The following is a 20549-nucleotide window of genomic DNA, read 5'->3' on the forward strand; positions in this document are numbered from 1 at the left end:
GTATATTTGTCTCTTCATGCGGATATCTGGATTATTATATATCAATTTGTTTTCAAAATACTATCTGGTTTGGCCTAACATAAAGAGCCATGTCCTTTGTTGGAAAGGATTACTTATGTCATACCTTGTGGGATAAGTATCTCGAGTTTGAGTTTTCTCGGCAACAATGGAGTTCCTTAGCTAATGTTTATATCCAAACTCTAAGATTTCCATCCAAAAAGCTACATCATTATTATGAAAGGTATTTTCACTTGTTTATAGAAACCTTGAGAGGAGTCCTTAGTTTTTCTTTTGTACTAGTTTGTACACCTATATTTACGTGGTTATGTTATTATTAATATTGTCCGCTATGATTTCTAAGAAAGTGTTGTTTCATGGACTAAAAAAGCTAACAAGAACACTTCAGAAAAAGTGGACTTGCAAAATCCAGCTGAATTTATTGGCATTGTACTGGAATATTGCATCATAGATTCATAGTAAAACCTCCCGTCCAACTAGTTTACAGAGAACATGTATTTTGGACCATAAAAGAGTATTTGTTTTTCACTTGCTACAGATCTAACCTTTAAATCCAATAATATGATGTGTCTACCTCATCATTTACTGGGCTGCTTAGTAACCACAGTGCATTACTAAAAGCTCTGATAATTTCATGGTATTCTACATGTATTTATGAGATTCTTCATCTGATTGGTTATTAAGGTGGTGGTATTATGCTTCAGCACTTCTTTGATTTGGGTAGTTGCTGATGTATTAGCTTAGTATGATATTATCTAGCATGTCTTCAATTTTTGTTGTGTAGTTGCATGATATTTTTCCTTTATTTCTCTGTTTGTTTGCCTCTTATCATTTGATGCTATGATATAGTTATCGTACAACCATCTGTGTATGTCTTCAGTTTCCAGATGTTGACTGCCACTTGGAAAGAGGAGTTGCAATTTCCAAATGAAATGGATTTGCAATTAGATCCCAAAGTAGAAAATGAAGTCTCTTCATGTTCCACTGATGCAGAAATTTCTTGTGTAATCAAAAACTTGGTGAATGCTTCTACTGGAATAGATGGAGCTAAAGCACTAACAAATTACTTGTCCATTGGGAAGCAACTTTATCATGAGGCGTCCAAGTTGGATGAGAAAATACATCACTTTGAGGCTGGCATTCGAAGGTCTTACTTTCATGTAAAGGAGCTTGACATCAGTCAACTGGAGAACTGGCATGAGTATTTAAACTTTGTAGAGATGCATGGTGATTTTGATTGGGTATGGCATATAAATGTGGTGCTTATCTTTTCTTGCCTTTAACTGGTATCTGATTCTTCTTTTGCATTGTAGGCTGTTAAACTTTATGAGAGATGCCTAATTCCATGCGCTAACTATCCTGAGTTTTGGATGCGATATGTGGATTTCATGGAAAGTAAGGGTGGAAGAGAGATAGCAAACCTTGCACTGGCCCGAGCTACAGAAATTTTTCTTAAGGTTCTTATCCTTGTACTGTGCTATACTATTTCATAAAAGTGATACGATTGTTTTAATGGATACTACCAATTTAGAACATATTATCTTCTAGTTTGCAATTTGCATTATGTAGTTTATTTCAATTTGATGATGGTGTATGATAGTTCCAAGTTACTATTGTTGTACTGGACTATTGAGGAATACTTATTTTCATCAGAACTAAGAAATTATAATCTCAACATTCCTGTGTTATCCTTTAGGCAACTCGAGTGAAACAACATGTGTTATCCTTTATACTCTTCTTTTGCATTGTTAATAAATTCCTGTGTTATCTTTTCTACATTTCCATTTCCAATCAACTCGAGTGACCTATCATCCCTTGTGCTACTTTTTTAGATTTCCAAAACTCTGTTAATAATTTCAAAGCTGTTTTTTCCATACTGAAACTTTAGTTCACTGCTATTTATAGGATGCTTTCTCCATACTCATTTATGAGTATTATTAGGAAATAGAGGTTCTTCTCGTGAAAAAAGAATAGGAGAGAGAGTGAGAACGAGAGCGACAGAGAAGTCAAAAAGTCAATCTTCCTCCAGTGAGATATGGACAACGTTTGTGGATAATCTGAGTCGGAGAGTGTCAAGGAGTGCGTTTGAGGGAGTTGTTTCAATATCATGGGTCGGTAAGTAGAATCTTCATCCCGAGTGTATTGAATAAACCAAAATATAAAGCCTATACGTTTGCATTTGTTCAATTTAAGAATGAGAAGAGTATGATGAATGCAATCGCGAAAGTTAACGGATCGTTGATTGATGGAAGGAAAGTATCAGTGGGGGTAATGAAGTACCAGAAATCTCGAAGAGGTTCAACCATAGTAGGTAGAGTTAAGACAGAAAAAAAATTCATTTGATAATGTAAAGGGTAAAAACAGGGCCAGAAATGAGACCCTGAGTGGTATAAGAGATGATAGGTCTTACAAAGAAGTGTTGATTCAGAACAAGAGTTTAAGGGTAGATCATAAGTCGTGGGAAAACAGAGTGGGGTCTTCAAAAGCAGGAACAATAATTAGGAATTTATGGGAGATACATTTTACTGCGAAAGAGACGAATTGGATGAAGAGCTCATTGACGAGGGTCATTAAGGCATCCGTTGAGTTGGAACTGGTTCAGAAGGCTTTGCACAGTGATGGCATTGATGTGAAGTTGGTAAGCTGGGGATATGCATGAAACTCTTGCATTATCACTTTTCAGTCGGTTGAAGCATTTTTTGAGACAGAATAGTAAGAAAGATGAATTGTGCTTCTGGCTTGACTGGGTGGCACCGCTTTTTGATGAAAACGGTATTCCAATGGCGTACTGTTTGGTTGAATTGTATGGAGTTCCTTTTCTAATGTTGGCAGAAATCCTTCTTACAGAGGTTGGCTGAAAGTTGGGGAACGGTGGTAGAAATCTCGAAGGCAACAAGGAACAGAGAAGATATGTCAGTAGCAATATTGATGATTAGAGTGGCAAGCCCCTTCGATGTTCCAAAGATGATCACGTTAGGAGCATATGGAAGATCTTTCAAAGTCAGAATCAGAATGGGGTCGGTTTTTCAGAAACCGAGTTATCTTCGGGAGAAAGAACCATATGAGATTTCAGAGGACCAATGGACCGAGGAATCGTCGGAGGAGAACCAAGACGGTGGAAGGCAGGTGGTGCTGGTTGAGGGAGATGAAAAGTCAAATGATGAGTCCCGAAACAGGGTAGTCGCGTGGTTTGCAGATGGAAGGACAGATGGTGCTTCAGAGGAGAGGTGGAGACAATAGTTTTTATTGCTGGGTAAGGAGAACGAAATTATTAATGAAGGGGGGATAGACTGCCTTGAACATAGAAGAGTTTTAATTGGGGATTACGCGGGCCTTGGGTTAAGAGAAAATATAAATTCATCCTTTAACGAGCAGGCTCAATCAAATAAGAGATCCCAGATCGCATAATTTCAGAATTTTTCCTTCAGGGCCAGCAATTAATATAGCTTATGGGGAGTGTAGGAACAAGGTTGGAGATATGGCCCAAATCCAATTGGTGGTTGAGGGGGATGGGTCTGGCGGAATGGAGGAGATAAAATCATTTCCTAAAAGCGGTGGAGAAGATGGTTTAAAAGAAAGCAGTGGGTCTCCACTCCTTGTTGATTGTAATACCTCAGTAAGAAGCGAAGCAAATGGTAGGGTCAAGAAGAGGTTTTTTGAAAGAGTTTATCGCAGGTCAAGGGGAAAAAGATAGATGCAGATCGAAAGTGGGTGGCAACTCGGTGCATATTCAAGAAGTTAACGAGGAATTAAATGCCACCTGGGAGGTTAGTAAATTGATGGGTATAACATTTCGAGGTGGGAAAAAAGCTTTTGCAAGGAAATTTGAAGATTTGGGAAAAAACAAGGTTGTGGAAGCGGGGAATTGAGTTCCCATCTTCGCAAGAGGTAGTCGAACCATTTCAATGTCAATTTTTTCAGGTGTATCTTGGAATATCAGGGGGGTTGGGAAGGAAAGAGAAGGTAAGGGCACCGTGGAGCTTGATTTCAAGGAGAAAACCAGTTATTGTGTTTTTGCATGAGACAAAATTGGAGTCTGTGAATCAGGCGTTACTGAGGAAGTCAGGCAGGAAGAGATTAAAAGGGTTGGTCTCCTCTCTTTCAGAAGGGGCAGCTGGTGGTTTAATTAGTATTTGGGATGAAGATTGATTCGAGTTAGAGCAACAATTTATTTGTAGAAGGTTTGAAGCAGTGAAGGGCAAAGTTAAGGATAATGGAGAGGAATGTTGTTTGGTCAACTTGTATGGTCCGACAGTTGAATTAGAAAAAGAGAGTTATTTTTAGGAACTTCTAATTTTCTTAGAGCAAATGGAATGTTGTTTATGTGTAGGGGGACTTTAATGCATATTTGTCCTCGGGGGAGAAGCAAGGAAAATCACAGAATATTCATTCTATGAGATTGTTAGGTGATTTTGTTTTTCAGGAAAAGCTAACAGATTTTCCATTATCCGGCTGGAATTTTACGTGGTGCAACAATAGGGATTCTCCCGCTTTTGTCAGACTCGATCGATTTTTAGTGAATTACAGATTCTTGAGTATTTATCCAGATGTTGTTTAGACTCTTCTCCCAAAATCGTTATCAGATCATAATGCGATACTACTTGAAAGGAGTGCGGTTAATTGGGGTCCAAAACCGTTCAGACTTTTTAATTATTTGATGGAAGAACAGGGATTTCAGGAAATGATGGAATCAACTTTGGAATAGATGGAAAAAGATAAGAGGAGTGGAATTGCAAAAATGTTGAACGAATTGAAGAGAGTAATAAGAAGTTGAACGAATAATAAACATCTCTTGATGTCGGGAAGGATTTTAGAGCTAGAGAAGGCTATTTCTGAAATGGAGGCAAATATACAACAAGGGTTAAATTCAGTTTCGTGGGATGATATTGTGAAGGCAAAGAGGGAATTGTGGGATTTGTACAAAAAAAGAGAAATTAATCTGGTTTCTCGCCAGAAATGAATTTCAAACAGGGATTGAAATTCCAGATATTTTCATCACTATGCAGCGAATAGGGGGAGGGTTAATACCCTGAAGGTACTGAAAGTTAATGGTGAATGGGTCTCTGACCCTGGTCAGATTAAATTGAGTGTGTTTTTAGTTTTTTCAAGGAGGTCTATAATAGGAAACCAAATGTGGGAGTGGATAAAGTGGACCTTGAGTTTGCCAGATTATCGGAAGCACAAAGTTCGATGTTGGAAAGGACTTTTGCGGAGAAGGAAATTTGGGAAGCAATTGCATCCTCAGATAGCAACAAGGCGCTAGGACCGAATGGTTTAAATTTTGGTTTTTTAAAGATATTTTGGCCTGTTTTGAAGGATGAGATCCGAATGTTTTTTTTGGACTTTTATTTAGGGAAAAGGTGGGAGAAAGAAGTGAATCTTTAATTTATTTCATTGATACCTAAAAAATTAAATCCGGAGAGTTTGGAAGATTATCGGCCTATTAGTTTAGTTGGCGGTCTTTACAAAAGTTTGTAGAAGGTTCTCTCAAGAAGACTGAGGACTTGCATAGATTCTCTTTATAAGTCCGGCTCAATTTGCATTTGTACCAAGGAGGCAGATTCTGGATTGCTCCTTTATAGCAAATGAAGGGATTATTTTTTGAGAAGAAAAGGGTTGAAAGGTGTTGCTTTTAAAGTGGATTTCAAAAGAGCTTACGATTCAATAGATTGGTTGATTTTGTTCAAGGTTATGGAATATATGGGGTTTGGGCAGCGGTGGCGTTCTTGGATTTTAAAGTGTTTATCTTCAGCTTCAATCTCCATCTTGGTTAACGGCTCCCCAACTGAAAAATTTAAGATATCTAGGGGTTACGCCAAGGGTGTTCGTTATCACCGCTGTTGTTTAATTTAGTGGGTGAGATGTTAAGTTTGATGCTGACTAAGGTGGTGAAGATGGGTCTTTTTAGTAGGTTTCAGATCGGCAGTACGAATATGGCATCCCACAGTCTCATTTGTAGTTCGTCGATGATCTGTTAATTTTCTGTGGTGCTTCGGAAGGGCAATTGGAGAATGTGAAGAGAGTATTAACCATTTTTTAATTGTGTTCGGGGCTTCAACTAAATTTGTAGCAGAATTTTTGGTATTAATGTTAATGCATCATGCATCAAAGCGTGGGCAAACTCGATTGGATGCTCGGTTGGATTCTTTCCAACGAAATACCTTGGTCTTCCCCTTGGTTCGACGAAAAATTCGATTACGTTATGGGAACCAATAATCCAGAGATGTTACCAGAAATTGATGGGTTGGAAAGCAAATACTCTTTCTTTGGCAGGGAGGGCAGTGTTGGTGAAGTCGATTTTAAGCGCTTTGCCAATTTATTTTGTCGTTTAGAATGCCAAATAAGATTATGAGGAAATTGAATTCTATTATGGCACACTTTTTATGGGGTGGTTCGTCTCAAAAAAATCGTATCCATTGGGTGAATTGGTAGATTGTGTGCAGACCTAAAGGTCAAGGGGGTTTGGGTATAATTGATCTAAACTCTATGAATATGGTTCTCTTAGGAAAATGGGCATGGAAGTTTGCTACGGAAAAAGATTTTTGGTGGAAGAAATTAGTGTGTTGTAAGTATAATTTGGATAATAGATTAAGTTTGATGGACAATGGGGTATCCTATGAGTCATCTTGGATATAGAGAGGAGTGGTTAATAACTGCTGGCGAATGATGCTTTTGGTCATTGTTTTAGGAATCGTTTTCAATTACGAGTTGGAAAGGGGAATGATTTCTTGTTTTGGTCTGATAGGTGGATTTGCAATGTCTCGCTTAAATTAGTCTGATAGGTTGATTTGCAATGTCTCGCTTAGATCAAAATTTCTGAGATTGTTCTCCCTTTCCGCTAATAAAGAGGGTAAAATATCTGAGTTTGGATTTTATAATGCAGGGGCTTGGTGTTGGGATATACTGTTTCAAAGAAGTTTATTAGACTGGGAAGTAGAGCAGTGGGTGGAACTAATATTGTTATTAAGCAATGCTAGTATTCGAATTGATGAGAATGATCAATGTGTATAGACGGGGAACGAGGAAGGTTTTATTAGGTAAAATCATGTGTTAAATTATTGTCAGAAGGGTATGTTGAAGACCCGTTTTGGTCGAAGCTGGTTTGGATTGGTTATGCCACCCCAAGAGTGGAGGCATTTATGTGGCAGGTTTTGCATCAAAAATTGGCTATTAAATCTGAACTTTTAAAGCGTGGTATTAGTGGGATAGAGAACATTTTATCCCCGCTATGTGGTTTGCATCAAGAGACGATTTCTCACCTATTTTTTTCGTGTTCTATTGCGTAGGACCTTTGGGGATGTTTCTTAAGATTGTGGAACCTAACCACGGTCCTTCCAGAGCATCCTAATGTCTTCTTATCGTCTTGGGAAAGCCTTGTTCCAAAGTCTATAATTTGGAATTTTATTCCGAGAGCTGTAATGTAGTCAGTTTGGAAGTGTCGGAACCATGTGATTTTCGAGAAGGGAATCATTGATCTTAATCATTTGTTCTTTTTATCTAGATATAGAGTGGCGGCGTGGTTTTCGGCAAAATTTCCTAATTTTTCACTTCTCTTTGATTGCCTTGTTGGTGACTCGAAGCTGGATGATTCAAGTAACCCGTCCATGTAGATTAATCTTTCACCGGTCTTGTGGAGTCCTCCCTTGGGTTTCTTTAAAATTAATGTGGATGGGGCAGTAAAAAGAGATTGGGAAAGCAACAATATTGGGGAAATACTAAGAAATGAAGAGAGCAAGGTTTTGGGCTCATTTTCGACTTTAGCTGGTCCAAACCCCCTATTTTAGCTGAATTGAAGGCCTTCAAGTTGGTTTAGTTTTGTTTGTGGATTCAGAGTGGTGTGGCAAGGGTGGCTAATTGTAGAGACTGACTCAACAAATGTAGTAAATTGGATTAAGAATCCAGAAGTGTGTCCTACCGTATTTTCACATCTAGTTAAGGAAATTGTCAGTGTTGTTTTCGCGCATAGTGTTATTATAAAGCTTGTAAAAAGGTCTGTTAATTGGGAGGCAGACAGGTTGGCTAAGGCGGGTATAGGGTAGTAGTTCAGTATTGTGTGGTTGTAGAGAGGTAAGAGGTTATTGGGGGTGTTTGTAATAGCCGGCTGTTGTATGAAGTGTAATTTATTTTTGGAATAATATTTGAGGCACTCTTTTCCTCTTTCCAATGTCCGCTGATGTATTTTTGTACAGCAGTGGTTATGAAGGGGTTTTTAACAAGGCCTCGTTTCTTTATAAAAAAAAAATAGGATGCTTTCTCCATTGCTTTATATGTGATTGGAGATGTTTATGGCCCTCCTCATATGTCCGTTGCAGAGAATGCCAGTGATCCACCTTTTCAGTGCTAGGTTTAAGGAGAAAATAAGGGATGTTTCAGGTGCACATGTAGCACTTCTACATTATGAGACAGAATCAGATCTTAGCCTTGTTGAAATTGTATCAATAAAAGCTAACCTGGAAAAGCGATTGGTAAGCAGTTCTCTATCTTCATTTAGACTATAAGAATGGGCTTGGTTGTGAGTAATTACTTATATATCTATGTGCTTTCTCCAATTTGTCAGGGCAACTTTGTAGCAGCTTCTAATACATACAAAGAGGCAGTGGAAATTGCTTCTGCAAAGCAAAAGTTTGCCATTCTTCCCATATTGTATATTAATTTTTCACGACTTCAATACATGGTGGGTAAAGGATTTTCCTTGCTCTATTCAACCTAAACCGTCTATGTGCTATTTTTTTTCTTACATCAATTTTTTTTTGGATAAGAATTTCAGCACTCGTTAAAAACCCCCTTCTTGATTAATGGATCTTTTAGGAAAGCTCCTTAATCAGCGGAAGGTGGAAAAGAGTGCCTTAGGATTTTATTAATCAAAGACAAAGTACATAAAATACAACTAGAAGACAAACTAACAAAACCTAAAAATTACAGAACATAGAAAGCAAAACCCTAATGCGACCAGACCTCCCTTAAACAACACCAAAACTAACTCAGCCCCAACAACCTCAATAGACCACCAACCCTACTGAAAAACCTCTAAGGCAACCTTCATTAATAATCTAATCCCCTGTTTAGCTAAAGTATCAGCCTCAAAATTGCAGCTCCTCGGGATATGTCTAATAATTATCTCCCTCTCCAAGATTAGGGAAGCAATTTTCTGAACCAACGAACTAAAAAAACGTGGAGATGATGTCGGCAGTAAAATCCAATCCACTACTGATTTACAATCACTCTCTATAATTAACCTTCCCTTCCTCCCAATCCGACGAGAGAAAAAAGTCAATGCCTTTCTCAATGGCTTTCAGCTCAGCGAGTGGAGGAGGACCTGGTCCAACAGCGTGCGAGAAAGACCCAAGAATTTTACTTTCTGAATCTCTTAAAATGCCCCCAATTCCCCCTAGCAGCCCGTCCCCACTGACTGCCCCATCAACGTTAACTTTATAAAAATGAAGTGGAGGAGGAAGCCAGCCCTGAACCTTCATCCTTTTAAGGTCCCTAGTATGATGCTTGTCTGCAAGTGTAGGGTCCCCTACAAGGGAGTCTACCTGACTAATGACGTCCGGGTGCTTAGCCAGGAACCATTTAGCCAATCTAAATCTACAAATGAAGAAAAGAGTATGGCTGTCCAGTTTCCAATCATCGAAAACCACCGAGTTTCTAGCCTTACATAATGACCATAGAACTACACCCGGTATAAAGCTCCATATTAGAGAATTTGGCCTCATGTCCGACCAAGAACACAACATAGAGACGGATCTTTAGGTAAGACTGACGAGACTTCCCATAACCTCCAAAAACTGCTCCATAGGTCCCATGCAACCAAACACGATATGAACAAGTGCTGAACTGTTTCTTCCTGCTTAGCACAAAACGGACAAGAGACCTCCTCCAATGTAACACCTCTTCTTGTCAACTCCGTTCTAACTGCCAATCTTTGATGAGAGACCTGTCACAGAAAAGTTTCGACTCTTGGGGGAGCCAAACCTGACCAAACGAACCTTTTCCACTTGAAACTACCCCCTGAATTTGTAGAAAGAGTCAACCTACATGCTTTAGCGGTGAACAGTCCATCTCCCTTCCCCGACCACGCCAGAAAATCATCCACCGATTCAGACAGACCAACATTCTCCAATAATGACATCAATTGAATCCAGTAATCCAGCTCCCAATCACATAGATTCCTTCTCGTTTGAATGGTCCAAATCCATCTATTACTCAAGAAACTGCCAAACTCTAAAACTTTTCCCCACTTGTTATTGGAAAGAACATAGATCCTTGGAAATTGATTCTTTAAAGAATCCTCATTTAGCCAAACATCGTGCCAGAATACAATAGACTTGCCATTGCCTACTTGAATCTTCGAGTGAGATCGCAAACCATGACCAATTGCATCATCTGCCAAATAGTTTCTTGTAATACCCTTCCATATCCAAGAATCCGAAGGAGAGACTACCTTTTTGAGGTCTAAAGACAGATTACTCACATTATGTTTACTGCAAATAGGGATGGTAACGGGCCGGGTTCGGGCCGAGTATTGGTCCCCCCGTCCCCGTTTAAAAAATCGGTACCCGTCCCCATTTAAAAAACCACGGGGATTTAAAAGGGGATCCCTGTCGAGTAATCGGGGAAAACCGCGGGGAAACGGGTATCCCCGTTTAGCATAAACGGTTATTTAAACGGGTATTGGGTCGGGTATTGGGCCGGGAATCGGGTCGGGTATATATATATATATTTAAATTAAATATATATTTTTTATTTAAATTAAATTTATTAATATTATATATATATAAATAATTATTTTTAATATTTATCGGGTCGGGTATCGAGGCGGGTAATCGGGGCGGGGATTACCAAACCCGTCCCCGTCCCCGTCCCCGTCCCCGTTTATCATCCCCGAACCGACCCGTTTAATTCGGTTTTCGGTTTTCCCCGTCGGGTTCGGGTTTTTTTGCCATCCCTAACTGCAAATCATGTTCTTCCAAAGAGTTTTTTTCATTTGCGAACTTCCATACCCATTTACCTAGCAGCACTCTGTTAGCGAAATTCAGATCCAAGATTCCCAAACCTCCCTCCTCGAAGGGTTGACAAACCCTTTTCCAATTCACCCAGTGAATTCGACTTTTTGAAGAACCTTCCCCCCACAAAAAGTTGGCCATAAGAGAATTTAACTTCCTATAAACCTTACTCGGGATTCTGAAAACAGAGAGGTAGAAAATCGACAAGGAGGACAGAACTGATTTTATCAACACCCATCTGCCCGCCATAGATAGTGTGGAAGCTTTCCAACCGGATAACTTTTTGATGAAACTCTGAATGACTGGCTCCCAAACAGCCTCTGAATTTCTCTTTGCACCTAATGGTAAACTTAAATATACTGTGGGCAGGACACCTACGGCACAACCGGCCTCCTTAGCCCATTCATTTAATACGTCGTCATCCACATTAATTCCATACAAATTACTCTTCGACAAATTCAAATGAAGTCCAATCATTAGGCTAAAAATCCTCAAGACTCTCTTAATGTTAAGAATATAGGTAGGTGAATCTCGGCAAAACAAAATTAGGTCGTCAACAAACTGTAAATGGGTTAAAATAAAGGAAATCGATCTTCCAAAAACAAAACCCTGAAAAAGTCCCACATCCGTTGATTTCACTAACATACGGTTTAACAGTTCCCCCACTAAATTAAACAAGAGAGGAGACAAACTACATCCTTGTCTCAACCCTTTGCCCATCGAGAACTCCTTTGTAGGAGAGCCATTCACTAACACCAAAATCGACGCCGTGGAGAGGCAACATTTTATACAGGAAACCCATCTCTCCCCAAAGCCCATGACTCTCAATAATCTAAAGATAATTGGTCATTCAACCGTGTCATATGCCCTCTGAAAATCAGCTTTGAAAACTACCCTTTTCAGCCCTTGCTTCCTCCAATAGTCTATGCCTTCGTTTGCTAGAAAAGCACAATCTAAAAGTTGTCTCCCCGGAATAAATGCAAACTATGAAGGGCTCACAATATCTTTAATCACTGAAACTAGTCTCCTTGCTAAAACTTTGGAAATGATTTTATAGAGACTGCCAACGAGACTTATAGGTCTATAATCTTCAATTACTTCCGGATTGTTTTTCTTTGGGATCAGAGAAATGAATGCATGATTGACCCCATGATCCCATTTTCTCCCACAATAAAAATCCTCCATAAACTTCATAAGTTGCCCCTTCAGAGTTGGCCAAAATTTCTTAAAAAAACCCATCGTAAAACCGTCGGGACCTGGAGCTTTAGAACTGTCCGAAGAGAAAATAGCCTCCCTTACTTCCTCCTCTGAAAACATAACCTCCAGGCCATTCCTTTGATCTCCTCTCAATTTTGCAAAATTTAAATTCAAGTTCTCCACCTCTAAAAAATCTTTAGAATTATAGGCTTTCTTAAAGAACTGGGAGTCATAATCTTTAATCAGCTCTGGATCCATCATCACCTCCCCATCCACTTTCAATGTCGAAATGGTGTTGAATATGTTTATGTTTACAGCACATAGGTGGAAGAACCTAGTGTTTCTATCACCATCTTTGATCCATTTCGCCCTCGACATTTGAAACCAAATACTTTCTTCAATTCTATGCAATTTCCAGAGCTCTTTTCTGGATGACAGAAGTTGTTCCCAGTCAAAAGTAGAAAGCCCACTGCCTTGCGCCTTAATTTCCAAATCATTTATTTTGCTCTCCAACCCTGTGATAACTTCAGATATCCCCTGTTTATTTCTGATTGGCCATTCCTTGATATGTTTTTTAGTTCCTTTTAATACACTGTAAATTCCTCTTCCTCCTCTATTTTTAACCCGATCTGACAATGCATTCTGAACCATATTTACAAAACCATCTTCCTCCAGCATATAGTTAAAGAATCGAAAAGGTTTAGGGCCCCAATTTTTCACATCTTCAACCAATAGTATCGGGTTGTGATCAGAGAGAGATCTAGGAAGCAATTTCTGAACAGACTTGGGGAAGCAGCTTAAGAAGCTGTTACTCAATAAGAACCGATCAAGCCTTACCCAAGTAGTGATTTCTCTATTATTACCCCAAGTGAAAGTGTCACCTGCCAAAGGAAGATCTATTAAATTTGATTGTTACAAGAAATTCCTTAGCAGACCCATTGAATGCCAATTTTGTGAGGCACCAATCTTCTCCTCTTGGTCGAGATAAGCATTAAAATATCCCCCGATGCAAATTGGCAGATTAACAGAGTGAACATAACTCAACAGTTGCCTGAAAAACTCCTCCTTTTCTTCCTCTACAGAAGGACCGTACACATTAATAATAACACACTCCACTTTAGACACCTTGAACTTCCATGTTAACACCTGAAATCTACTTTGATTATACGCCTTGCTTACTTCATAAGCATTTTCATTCCACAAACACAACAATCCACCGGCTGACCCATCCGCTGGCTGGAAACTTTCTCCCTTCAGAAGCTTTCCTCCTAATTTCCTTCTAAGCCCCTTCTTGCTTTTACTCAGTTTTGTCTCTTGTAAAAGCAATATGACCGGTTTGTTCTTATTTACAAGTCTCGACACCCCTCTAATTTTTTCCTTTCTTCCTAAGCCCCTAACATTCCACGAAATAATATTGCATTCCAACATATACACTTCAAGCCCAAACCTTCGAGGAAACAGTAACTGACTCACTTAGCAGCTTCATTTACCACCCCTGCACCTTCCTCCATCTTTCTAATTTTATCAATAAAAGCCTCCCTCCCTTCCTTGAAAGAAATGCCTAAACTCTGACAGACTTCCCAAGTATTCAATGCTTCCTTAAGAACTTTTGTGAAGGAACAAGAGTAGATTGTAGATACTTCTGCATTGGCCAAAGCTTCTGAGATTAAACCTCTTCTCTTCTTTCTGTATTTTCTCCGATTCCTAGAAGCAATAACCTGATCTGTCACCCCACTGACTGGAGAAATGCTGCTACTAATAGGGCCCATAGGCTTGTTGTGACCATGGGCAGAAACAGTAGTATCCTTATCCTGACCCCTAACCCCTGAAGCTAATGAAAATTGCTTAAAATTATGAAGTACCAGCCTGTTTTGAATGTGCTTATGAATATTTGCTGAACATAACCAAACTCGTCTTGTTTTTGACCTTCTGTATACCCTCGCAAAACGTCCACAACCCCTCAATCCCTCGGAAGTCTTACTTATTGACAAGCCTTTAGATACCTGATATCCTAATCTCCATCTCCTACAACTCTTCACCTTTGCATTTGTGTTGACCTTCTTAGACTTAATTCCTTTGTCACCCATATCAAAAACCTCAATTTCCTGAATGCCTTCATTCTCTTCCTCTACCATGATAGTACTGTTCTCCTCATATGTTTCAGAAAGTGATTGGTCCTGTAAATGGCTTTCATTGTCCACAGGACATCGCTGGGCTAGTGAAACACACTCATACTGCTCAGGTCCAAACACCTCAGATCTACCCGTTTTATAATTAATCCCACAATCTTTGACAACTTTATCTTGTCCCGAGGTGCCACCTTCCACTCTGAACACCTTTTTCCTTCCAACAGCAGGAACGCCTGACACTTTCTGCTTACTTTTAGCCTCACCTAGTATTGTCCCCTCATCCCAATGGTCAGCCCCTGTAATATTATTGGCTTCCACGTTAAAATTCAAATTATCATCGATCATTGTGTCATCCCCATGAGAAGCACCTTTAGCCCTTGCTTCTTGTCTATTCTGAGCTTCTGACATCTTCTGGAAATTCAACTGCCCTTGCTGACCTTCTCTATCATCCCCTCTGCTCCCTTCCGATGAAGTCTCTTCTCCCAGGTCAACTCGTTCTTCCACAGAGCCATCTTCTTCCTCCCCATCATCAAGCTCAGGAAAGAACTCATCACAACCTTCCACTTTAATCTTAATAATAAAAGATCTACCATAAGTATTAATGATTTCCTGGAGCGGAATATCGAACGGGCTTTCCACTCTTAACAGCAACTGAGCCACCCTGCAATCCACTCTTTGAGCAGTTTGATCCTGAATCTTCACTAACTTGTCCCATCTCGCAATCAAACTAGAAAAGAATGAAACTGACCAACAATTTAAAGAAACAACCATCAAGGATACTGCACAGAAAGGTAATGGAACGCCCTTCTCCTTCATGACAGGCTCCAGCCTTTCAAACCAGAAAGACAATGCCTCCCATTTGTCCTCCACCGCTGCGATTTTCTCCTCCACAGACTTAAATACAATCAGACATGCGTTTCTCGCAAAACCCCACCTTATCACCTTGACATCAAAACCCTCAGTCCTTAAACCTCTTTGCACAAGCTCAACTTCGAAAATCTGCTTGCATATACCAGTTAGAGATGATCTTAACCAAGTCCTTTCTTCCATTGGAATATGAACCTCCAAAGGCTTCTTAACCTCCCTCGTATCTCCACAGCTATTCCTCTGCTGGCCCTCGGTATTATCCCTTCCCACTACCGAATCCTTATAAGATCTTCCATCATGAAATTTACTTAGCAACTCCCTCCTCCTCGCCTCAACTTGGACTGTTGATCTCTTCCCTCTTGGCTCCACTTCGCTGGCAACTCCAGACCCCACTCCAGTAGCTCGCTCTCTGCCGCGCGGAAAACTTCTCTTATGGTATTTCGCAATCGACACCGATATCCTCCTTCCATCTACCACAACATTATTCATCCTATCCTTTGCATTGAACAGATCCTCCTTACAAGCAAAATGCACAAAAGCGAATGTATAATCCTTGTACTTTGGTTTCCTATTAACGAACGGAATGAACACTTTGATCACCTTGCCGAAATAGCTAAAACGCTCCCATAAAACGCTTCTATGCACTCTCCTACTAAGATTATCTATGAAAGCTACCCATGCTCCTTCTCCAGGCAATGCTCCGCCTCTGTCAGAAGAACCCAAACCAAGCTCCACGATCGCTCTCTCACTAGCTTTCTCACTCATTTTTGCAGTCACTTTCTATTCTTACATCAATTTGTTTTCAGATTACGAGTGACAGTGATGCTGCTAGAGACATCTTAATAGATGGTATTAAATGTCTGCCTCATTGCAAAGTGCTGTTGGAGGTAGTTATGTTATCTTCAACTTATAATTTGTCCGATGTGGGATCATTAACATTTATTGTGATTTTGCAGGCATAGCACAAAACTAGAAATCTATCGTCCCCTCTTTTTCCTAAATCTTCAACTCATTTAATCTCTTGTTTATTGGAATTTGACTACTATTAGTTGATATAAAAGTTTAATCATTCTTATGCTTATGTAGGAACTGATAAAATTTGGCATGATGCATGGAGGGCCTAAGAACATACATGTGTTAGATGCTATAATAAATGATGTGATATCTCTAGGGCCATCTCAAGGTATGGATTCAAAAGAAGCAGAGGAGATATCAAGCTTATATCTACAGGTGAACTTTTTCTCTTGGAGTTTTTCCACAGCTGTTTATGTTTTGGAGAAGCATGTAAGAGGACGTTATTTCTCCTATTATTACATGTATTTTGGTCCCTTATTGAATGTTAAACACATTTAATCTGTTTTGGCCTTCCACCATGGCCAAAGTGATTAAAACCCTTTCTATTTATTCATGTTGCTCTCTCTCTCTATATTCTACATATGAGCTCACATGGGAATCTTCTTTCTGAAAACTAACCAGTTGGTAGACTTAGAATATTTGGTTTGATTGGTGATGAATATCTTTACCATTTTCAATGTTTTTCTATGAAAATATATTTAGTTACCAGCTCTCCAAGATCCTGCTTCAGTATGAAAGTGGCTGTAATATGGCCACAGTTTTTTTTGTATCATGCCTAGCATTAGTTTGTTTTTCATCTAAATTCATATGGTAGTGGAAATATGACCCATGCAACCAACTTAAAGATAGTGGATGATGGAGAAAGACTGTTGTTATTGTTGTTTCTAAATTATCAGGAGCTGATTGGCAAAAGTATTTTTTTGTGGGCCAGTTTGTTGATCTTTGTGGAACCATGGATGATATAAGAAAAGCATGGAATCGTCACATAAAGTGTTTTCCTGATTCTGCAAGGATGAGAACTTACAAGTTTTCCGTTGTTAATGGTATAAAACCTATATCCTTGATGATGACTGCTGTCAGAAGACAAGAAAGCCCTGCTTTTTTGCCTTCACGTCCATCTGGAGACGGAAGTTCAGACATCTCAGTTCAGTCACCATCTCAAGACAAGATATTGGAACCTCCTAACGTTGATGATGCCCAGCCTTACCATGATGCCTTGGACTGTGTATCAGACAAGAAATCACCATTGTTGGAAGATCATGAAATTCCCCTTTACAAGGCTACGGTCAACAAGCTTCAATCAGGAGAAGTTGATGAACGATTGCAGGGGGAAATGCAGCAGAGTTCGCAGGATGTTTCAAAGCATCTCAGAGAAGACATAAAAGCTAATACAAATATTTCATCTTATAATTTAATATGTGATAAAGTGGAAAAGGTAGTTGAAGCATTAGAAACTTCAGAAGAACATTCTAAGGAAGATAATTTCCAGCCAGAGCATGATCATAAATCTGAACAAGATGTAAACGGACTTCCTTTGGAGAGACTTTCATTGGGTCATCTAGATCGTGAGGCTTCGGATTCAATCAGTATGGCAAATCAAGGTGAAACTTCTGTAGAAACCAGCTTATCAAATGAAAGCATGATGAAAAAAGAACCTCCTCAAGAAACCAGCAAGCTCGATGGAGTTACACCAGAGGGCCCTCAAAGTAATGGTGGAGGTAATCTGGAATCTGGCCCAAGGAATGCTCAAGCATCTGATTTTGCTGGAATTCAAACTGAAATGATAAGTCCTTCATCTTTGGCAAGTCAGCAGAACATGAAGAAAACAGAGCCACTTTTGCGAAGTACGCCTCCAGATGATGGTGGAAGTTGGAATCAAAGGATTAGTGCTGACGGAGTTCATCGAGCAAATAAATCTGGCCATAGAAGGCACTCTCATAAAAGGCTGCATCAAAGGCAACAAATGTCTCCAAAAAGGCAGTATCCACGAAATGAAACTGGCACACAAGTGCCTATGACTCGAGGTTACCCCAGTCAGTCTATGCATTCACAGATCCCACAAGTTCAACAAGGTGACCAATCACAGAGTCAGTACCCCACATCAACTGCTTATCCTAATTTAGCTACAGTTCCTACCTGGTCTATGCAGAATATGAACCAACAGAACTTTGCCCCAAGTCAGATTCCCCTAGTTCCCCAACCTGCTTATCCTCAACCACAGATCCCTCAACATCCCATGCAAAGCAATGAGCAACTTGTGCAAATGCAGAATAATCAAGCATATAATCAAATGTGGCAATATTATTACTACCAACAGCAACAGCAGCAATTTTTATTGCAGCAACAGCAACAGCAACAGCAGCCCCAGCAGCCCCAGCAGCAGCTTTTACAGCAACAGTATCAACAACACCAACAGCTGCTGCAAGTGCAACAACAATTTCTTCAACAGCAATCATTACCATATCAGCAGCCACAGCTACTACAGAATCAGCAGCAACAGCTACTACAGAATCAGCAGCAACAACAATTTATTCAACATCAGCCTCAACAGTATCTTCAGCAGCAGCAGCAGCTTCGGCCGCTAGGCTCTTATCAGCAGCAATTTCCACCACCAAATCATCATCTTTACTTGCAGCAGCAGCAAGAACAAGAAAAAAGACAAGAAGGGCAGATCACAACATCTCAGGTTCAGATGCAGAGTGACTTGAGCAAAGAGGTGTGCTTTCATTAACACACTGGTACATGGAATCTGTTCATTAACACACTGGTGCACGTGGGATTATTTAGATATAAGTTCAAATTTAAGCAACCCTGACATTCCTTTTACCTGAAATGATCATGTTGCATCTGTAGCAGTGCAGTCTACTCTTAAATGGAAAAGATCTTTTAGTCATAAGAAGCGGATATAAATTAAAACTCTTGCCCTTATATTTTTCATCCTGACTGCAATTTAATATTTCTTTCAGGAATCCATGATGGAACCAGGTCGACAAACAACATTGCAGGTTAGTTGAAGTACTATTCTCTTCTAAAGAGAGTTTTATGTTGTGAATAAGTTTAGATTTTAGCTGAGATTAGACATGTCTTAAAGGGTCTTAATGGCAAATCCATCTTCTCCAAAGCTGGTGAATAATCAGAGTTCCTCCTTTGGATCTGAATATCTGATTAAGTTGATTGCATTGAATTTATGACGCTTCCTAAATCCTACCTGCTCTTTCATCAACCCAACTTTTGAAATATCGTTCCCATTTATTGTTGGTCCAGAACAAATTCTATTTCAAATATATGAATGTTCATCTATTTTTGTGAATCAAACGTATGCATTGATTTCTTTCTTATAATGCAGGGCCAAGATACATTGCCTAGCAGGAATGATGCATCTGAAACTGTATTATCCGCAATATCTCCCAATGCCCAGCGATGATATTGAGTCAAAGTGATGTGCTGGTGCGGTGTTATCTCCTGTACTAGGGATGGTTACTGTTAGGTGTCCTAACTTAAATGGCTATAAAACATGAAACTTTTTGTTAACCGATCTGTTACTTAACCTGAAATCTTTAGATTGTTTACAATCGGAACTCTGGCTACAAAAAGTCGTGTTAAAATTTTGAACACATTACTCTGTTCATCCTCTCTAAATCTAAGATTATGACTTAATATAATTAATTAGTCGAATGTCCACTAAGATGGTAGGGAGTAAAGGAGAAATGATCCAGGCACGGGCAGAACATTGTGGCTTCGGTAGTCATCCAGGGTAGGCTTAGTTCATGACTGATGCAGTCACCTAATGTGGCTCTCTTACAGGTACTAGTAGATACGTGGGTTCAGACATTTTCAGAGACTATGATTTAAACCTGATCAACTTGTTTCATATCAATAACATCATTGAAATAGTCCCTGCTACACGTACCCATTTTGGATAAGCAGAAATTGAACAAATTAAGTCGATCGCAATCGGTAAAGATAAATAAGAAGCGTGGTGAAGAACTGGAAACAATTACAATAATCAAATGCAATTTGGTCCAAAAGAACATTCTAACTAAAATTAGCAGTTATTCAACTGCTAAACGAATTCAAACTAACTATGCTAACTTCCAGTAAAGAATCAGATTATCTAATTGGGGTCCGTTAATATAAACGACAGTTCTCTTTAAAATCTCAAAACATCATCCAATTTTTTCTTTTTTGTTACATCGGGAACTCAAAAGGGACAGTTGGTGAGTTTCGAACCATAAAAATGTTTAATGTTATTTCTTAAAATAGTTGTAGAATCAACTTTATCAAAGTTTAGGTTCCTAATAGTTTTGAAGTGCAGTTGATTAGCCATCGGCGAGTGATTGCCAAGTGAAATTTAGTTGAAACAAAATACCTGGTTTGTTCATATTATAACTGGAACAAAATACTAGTAGATTTGGTTGCTTCCCCCCCCCCCTCCCATTATCTGCAAATGGAGTGGCTTTTCTTTTAGGTAATTCAA

General features: G+C 39.4%; 1 protein-coding gene across 2 annotated transcripts; it reads left to right on the plus strand.

Moving 5' to 3' along the window:
* The first annotated feature begins 96 nt into the window (after positions 1-96).
* Positions 97-19600, plus strand: LOC120190491 (putative uncharacterized protein DDB_G0271606). 2 transcript variants are annotated; one of them, XM_039193568.1, is made up of 11 exons: positions 97-241; positions 1012-1259; positions 1332-1475; positions 8331-8483; positions 8576-8692; positions 16024-16104; positions 16304-16447; positions 17004-18550; positions 18584-18788; positions 19039-19077; positions 19419-19600. In XM_039193568.1, the coding sequence occupies exons 1-11, from the start codon at positions 235-237 to the stop codon at positions 19494-19496; spliced, it is 2763 nt and encodes a 920-aa protein (XP_039049499.1). In that variant the 5' UTR covers positions 97-234; the 3' UTR covers positions 19497-19600. The 2 variants fall into 2 exon arrangements, with proteins under 2 accessions (XP_039049499.1, XP_039049500.1); XM_039193569.1 differs by lacking the exons at positions 97-241; positions 1012-1259 and having other exon boundaries at positions 1340-1475; positions 8264-8483.
* Positions 19601-20549: the final 949 nt, after the last annotated feature.

This window comes from Hibiscus syriacus, unplaced genomic scaffold (genome assembly GCF_006381635.1).
Source record: "Hibiscus syriacus cultivar Baekdansim isolate YM2019G1 unplaced genomic scaffold, ASM638163v2 tig00116962_pilon, whole genome shotgun sequence".
In the NCBI taxonomy this organism is placed as follows: Eukaryota; Viridiplantae; Streptophyta; class Magnoliopsida; order Malvales; family Malvaceae; genus Hibiscus; species Hibiscus syriacus.

Bases quoted from the DNA above. Each gene is read 5' to 3' on its own strand.
- LOC120190491 (XM_039193568.1), top strand. The intron at 1,260-1,331 runs GTATGGCATATA...TTTGCATTGTAG, and splicing joins TGCATGGTGATTTTGATTGG to GCTGTTAAACTTTATGAGAG. The intron at 18,789-19,038 runs GTGTGCTTTCAT...TATTTCTTTCAG, and splicing joins AGAGTGACTTGAGCAAAGAG to GAATCCATGATGGAACCAGG.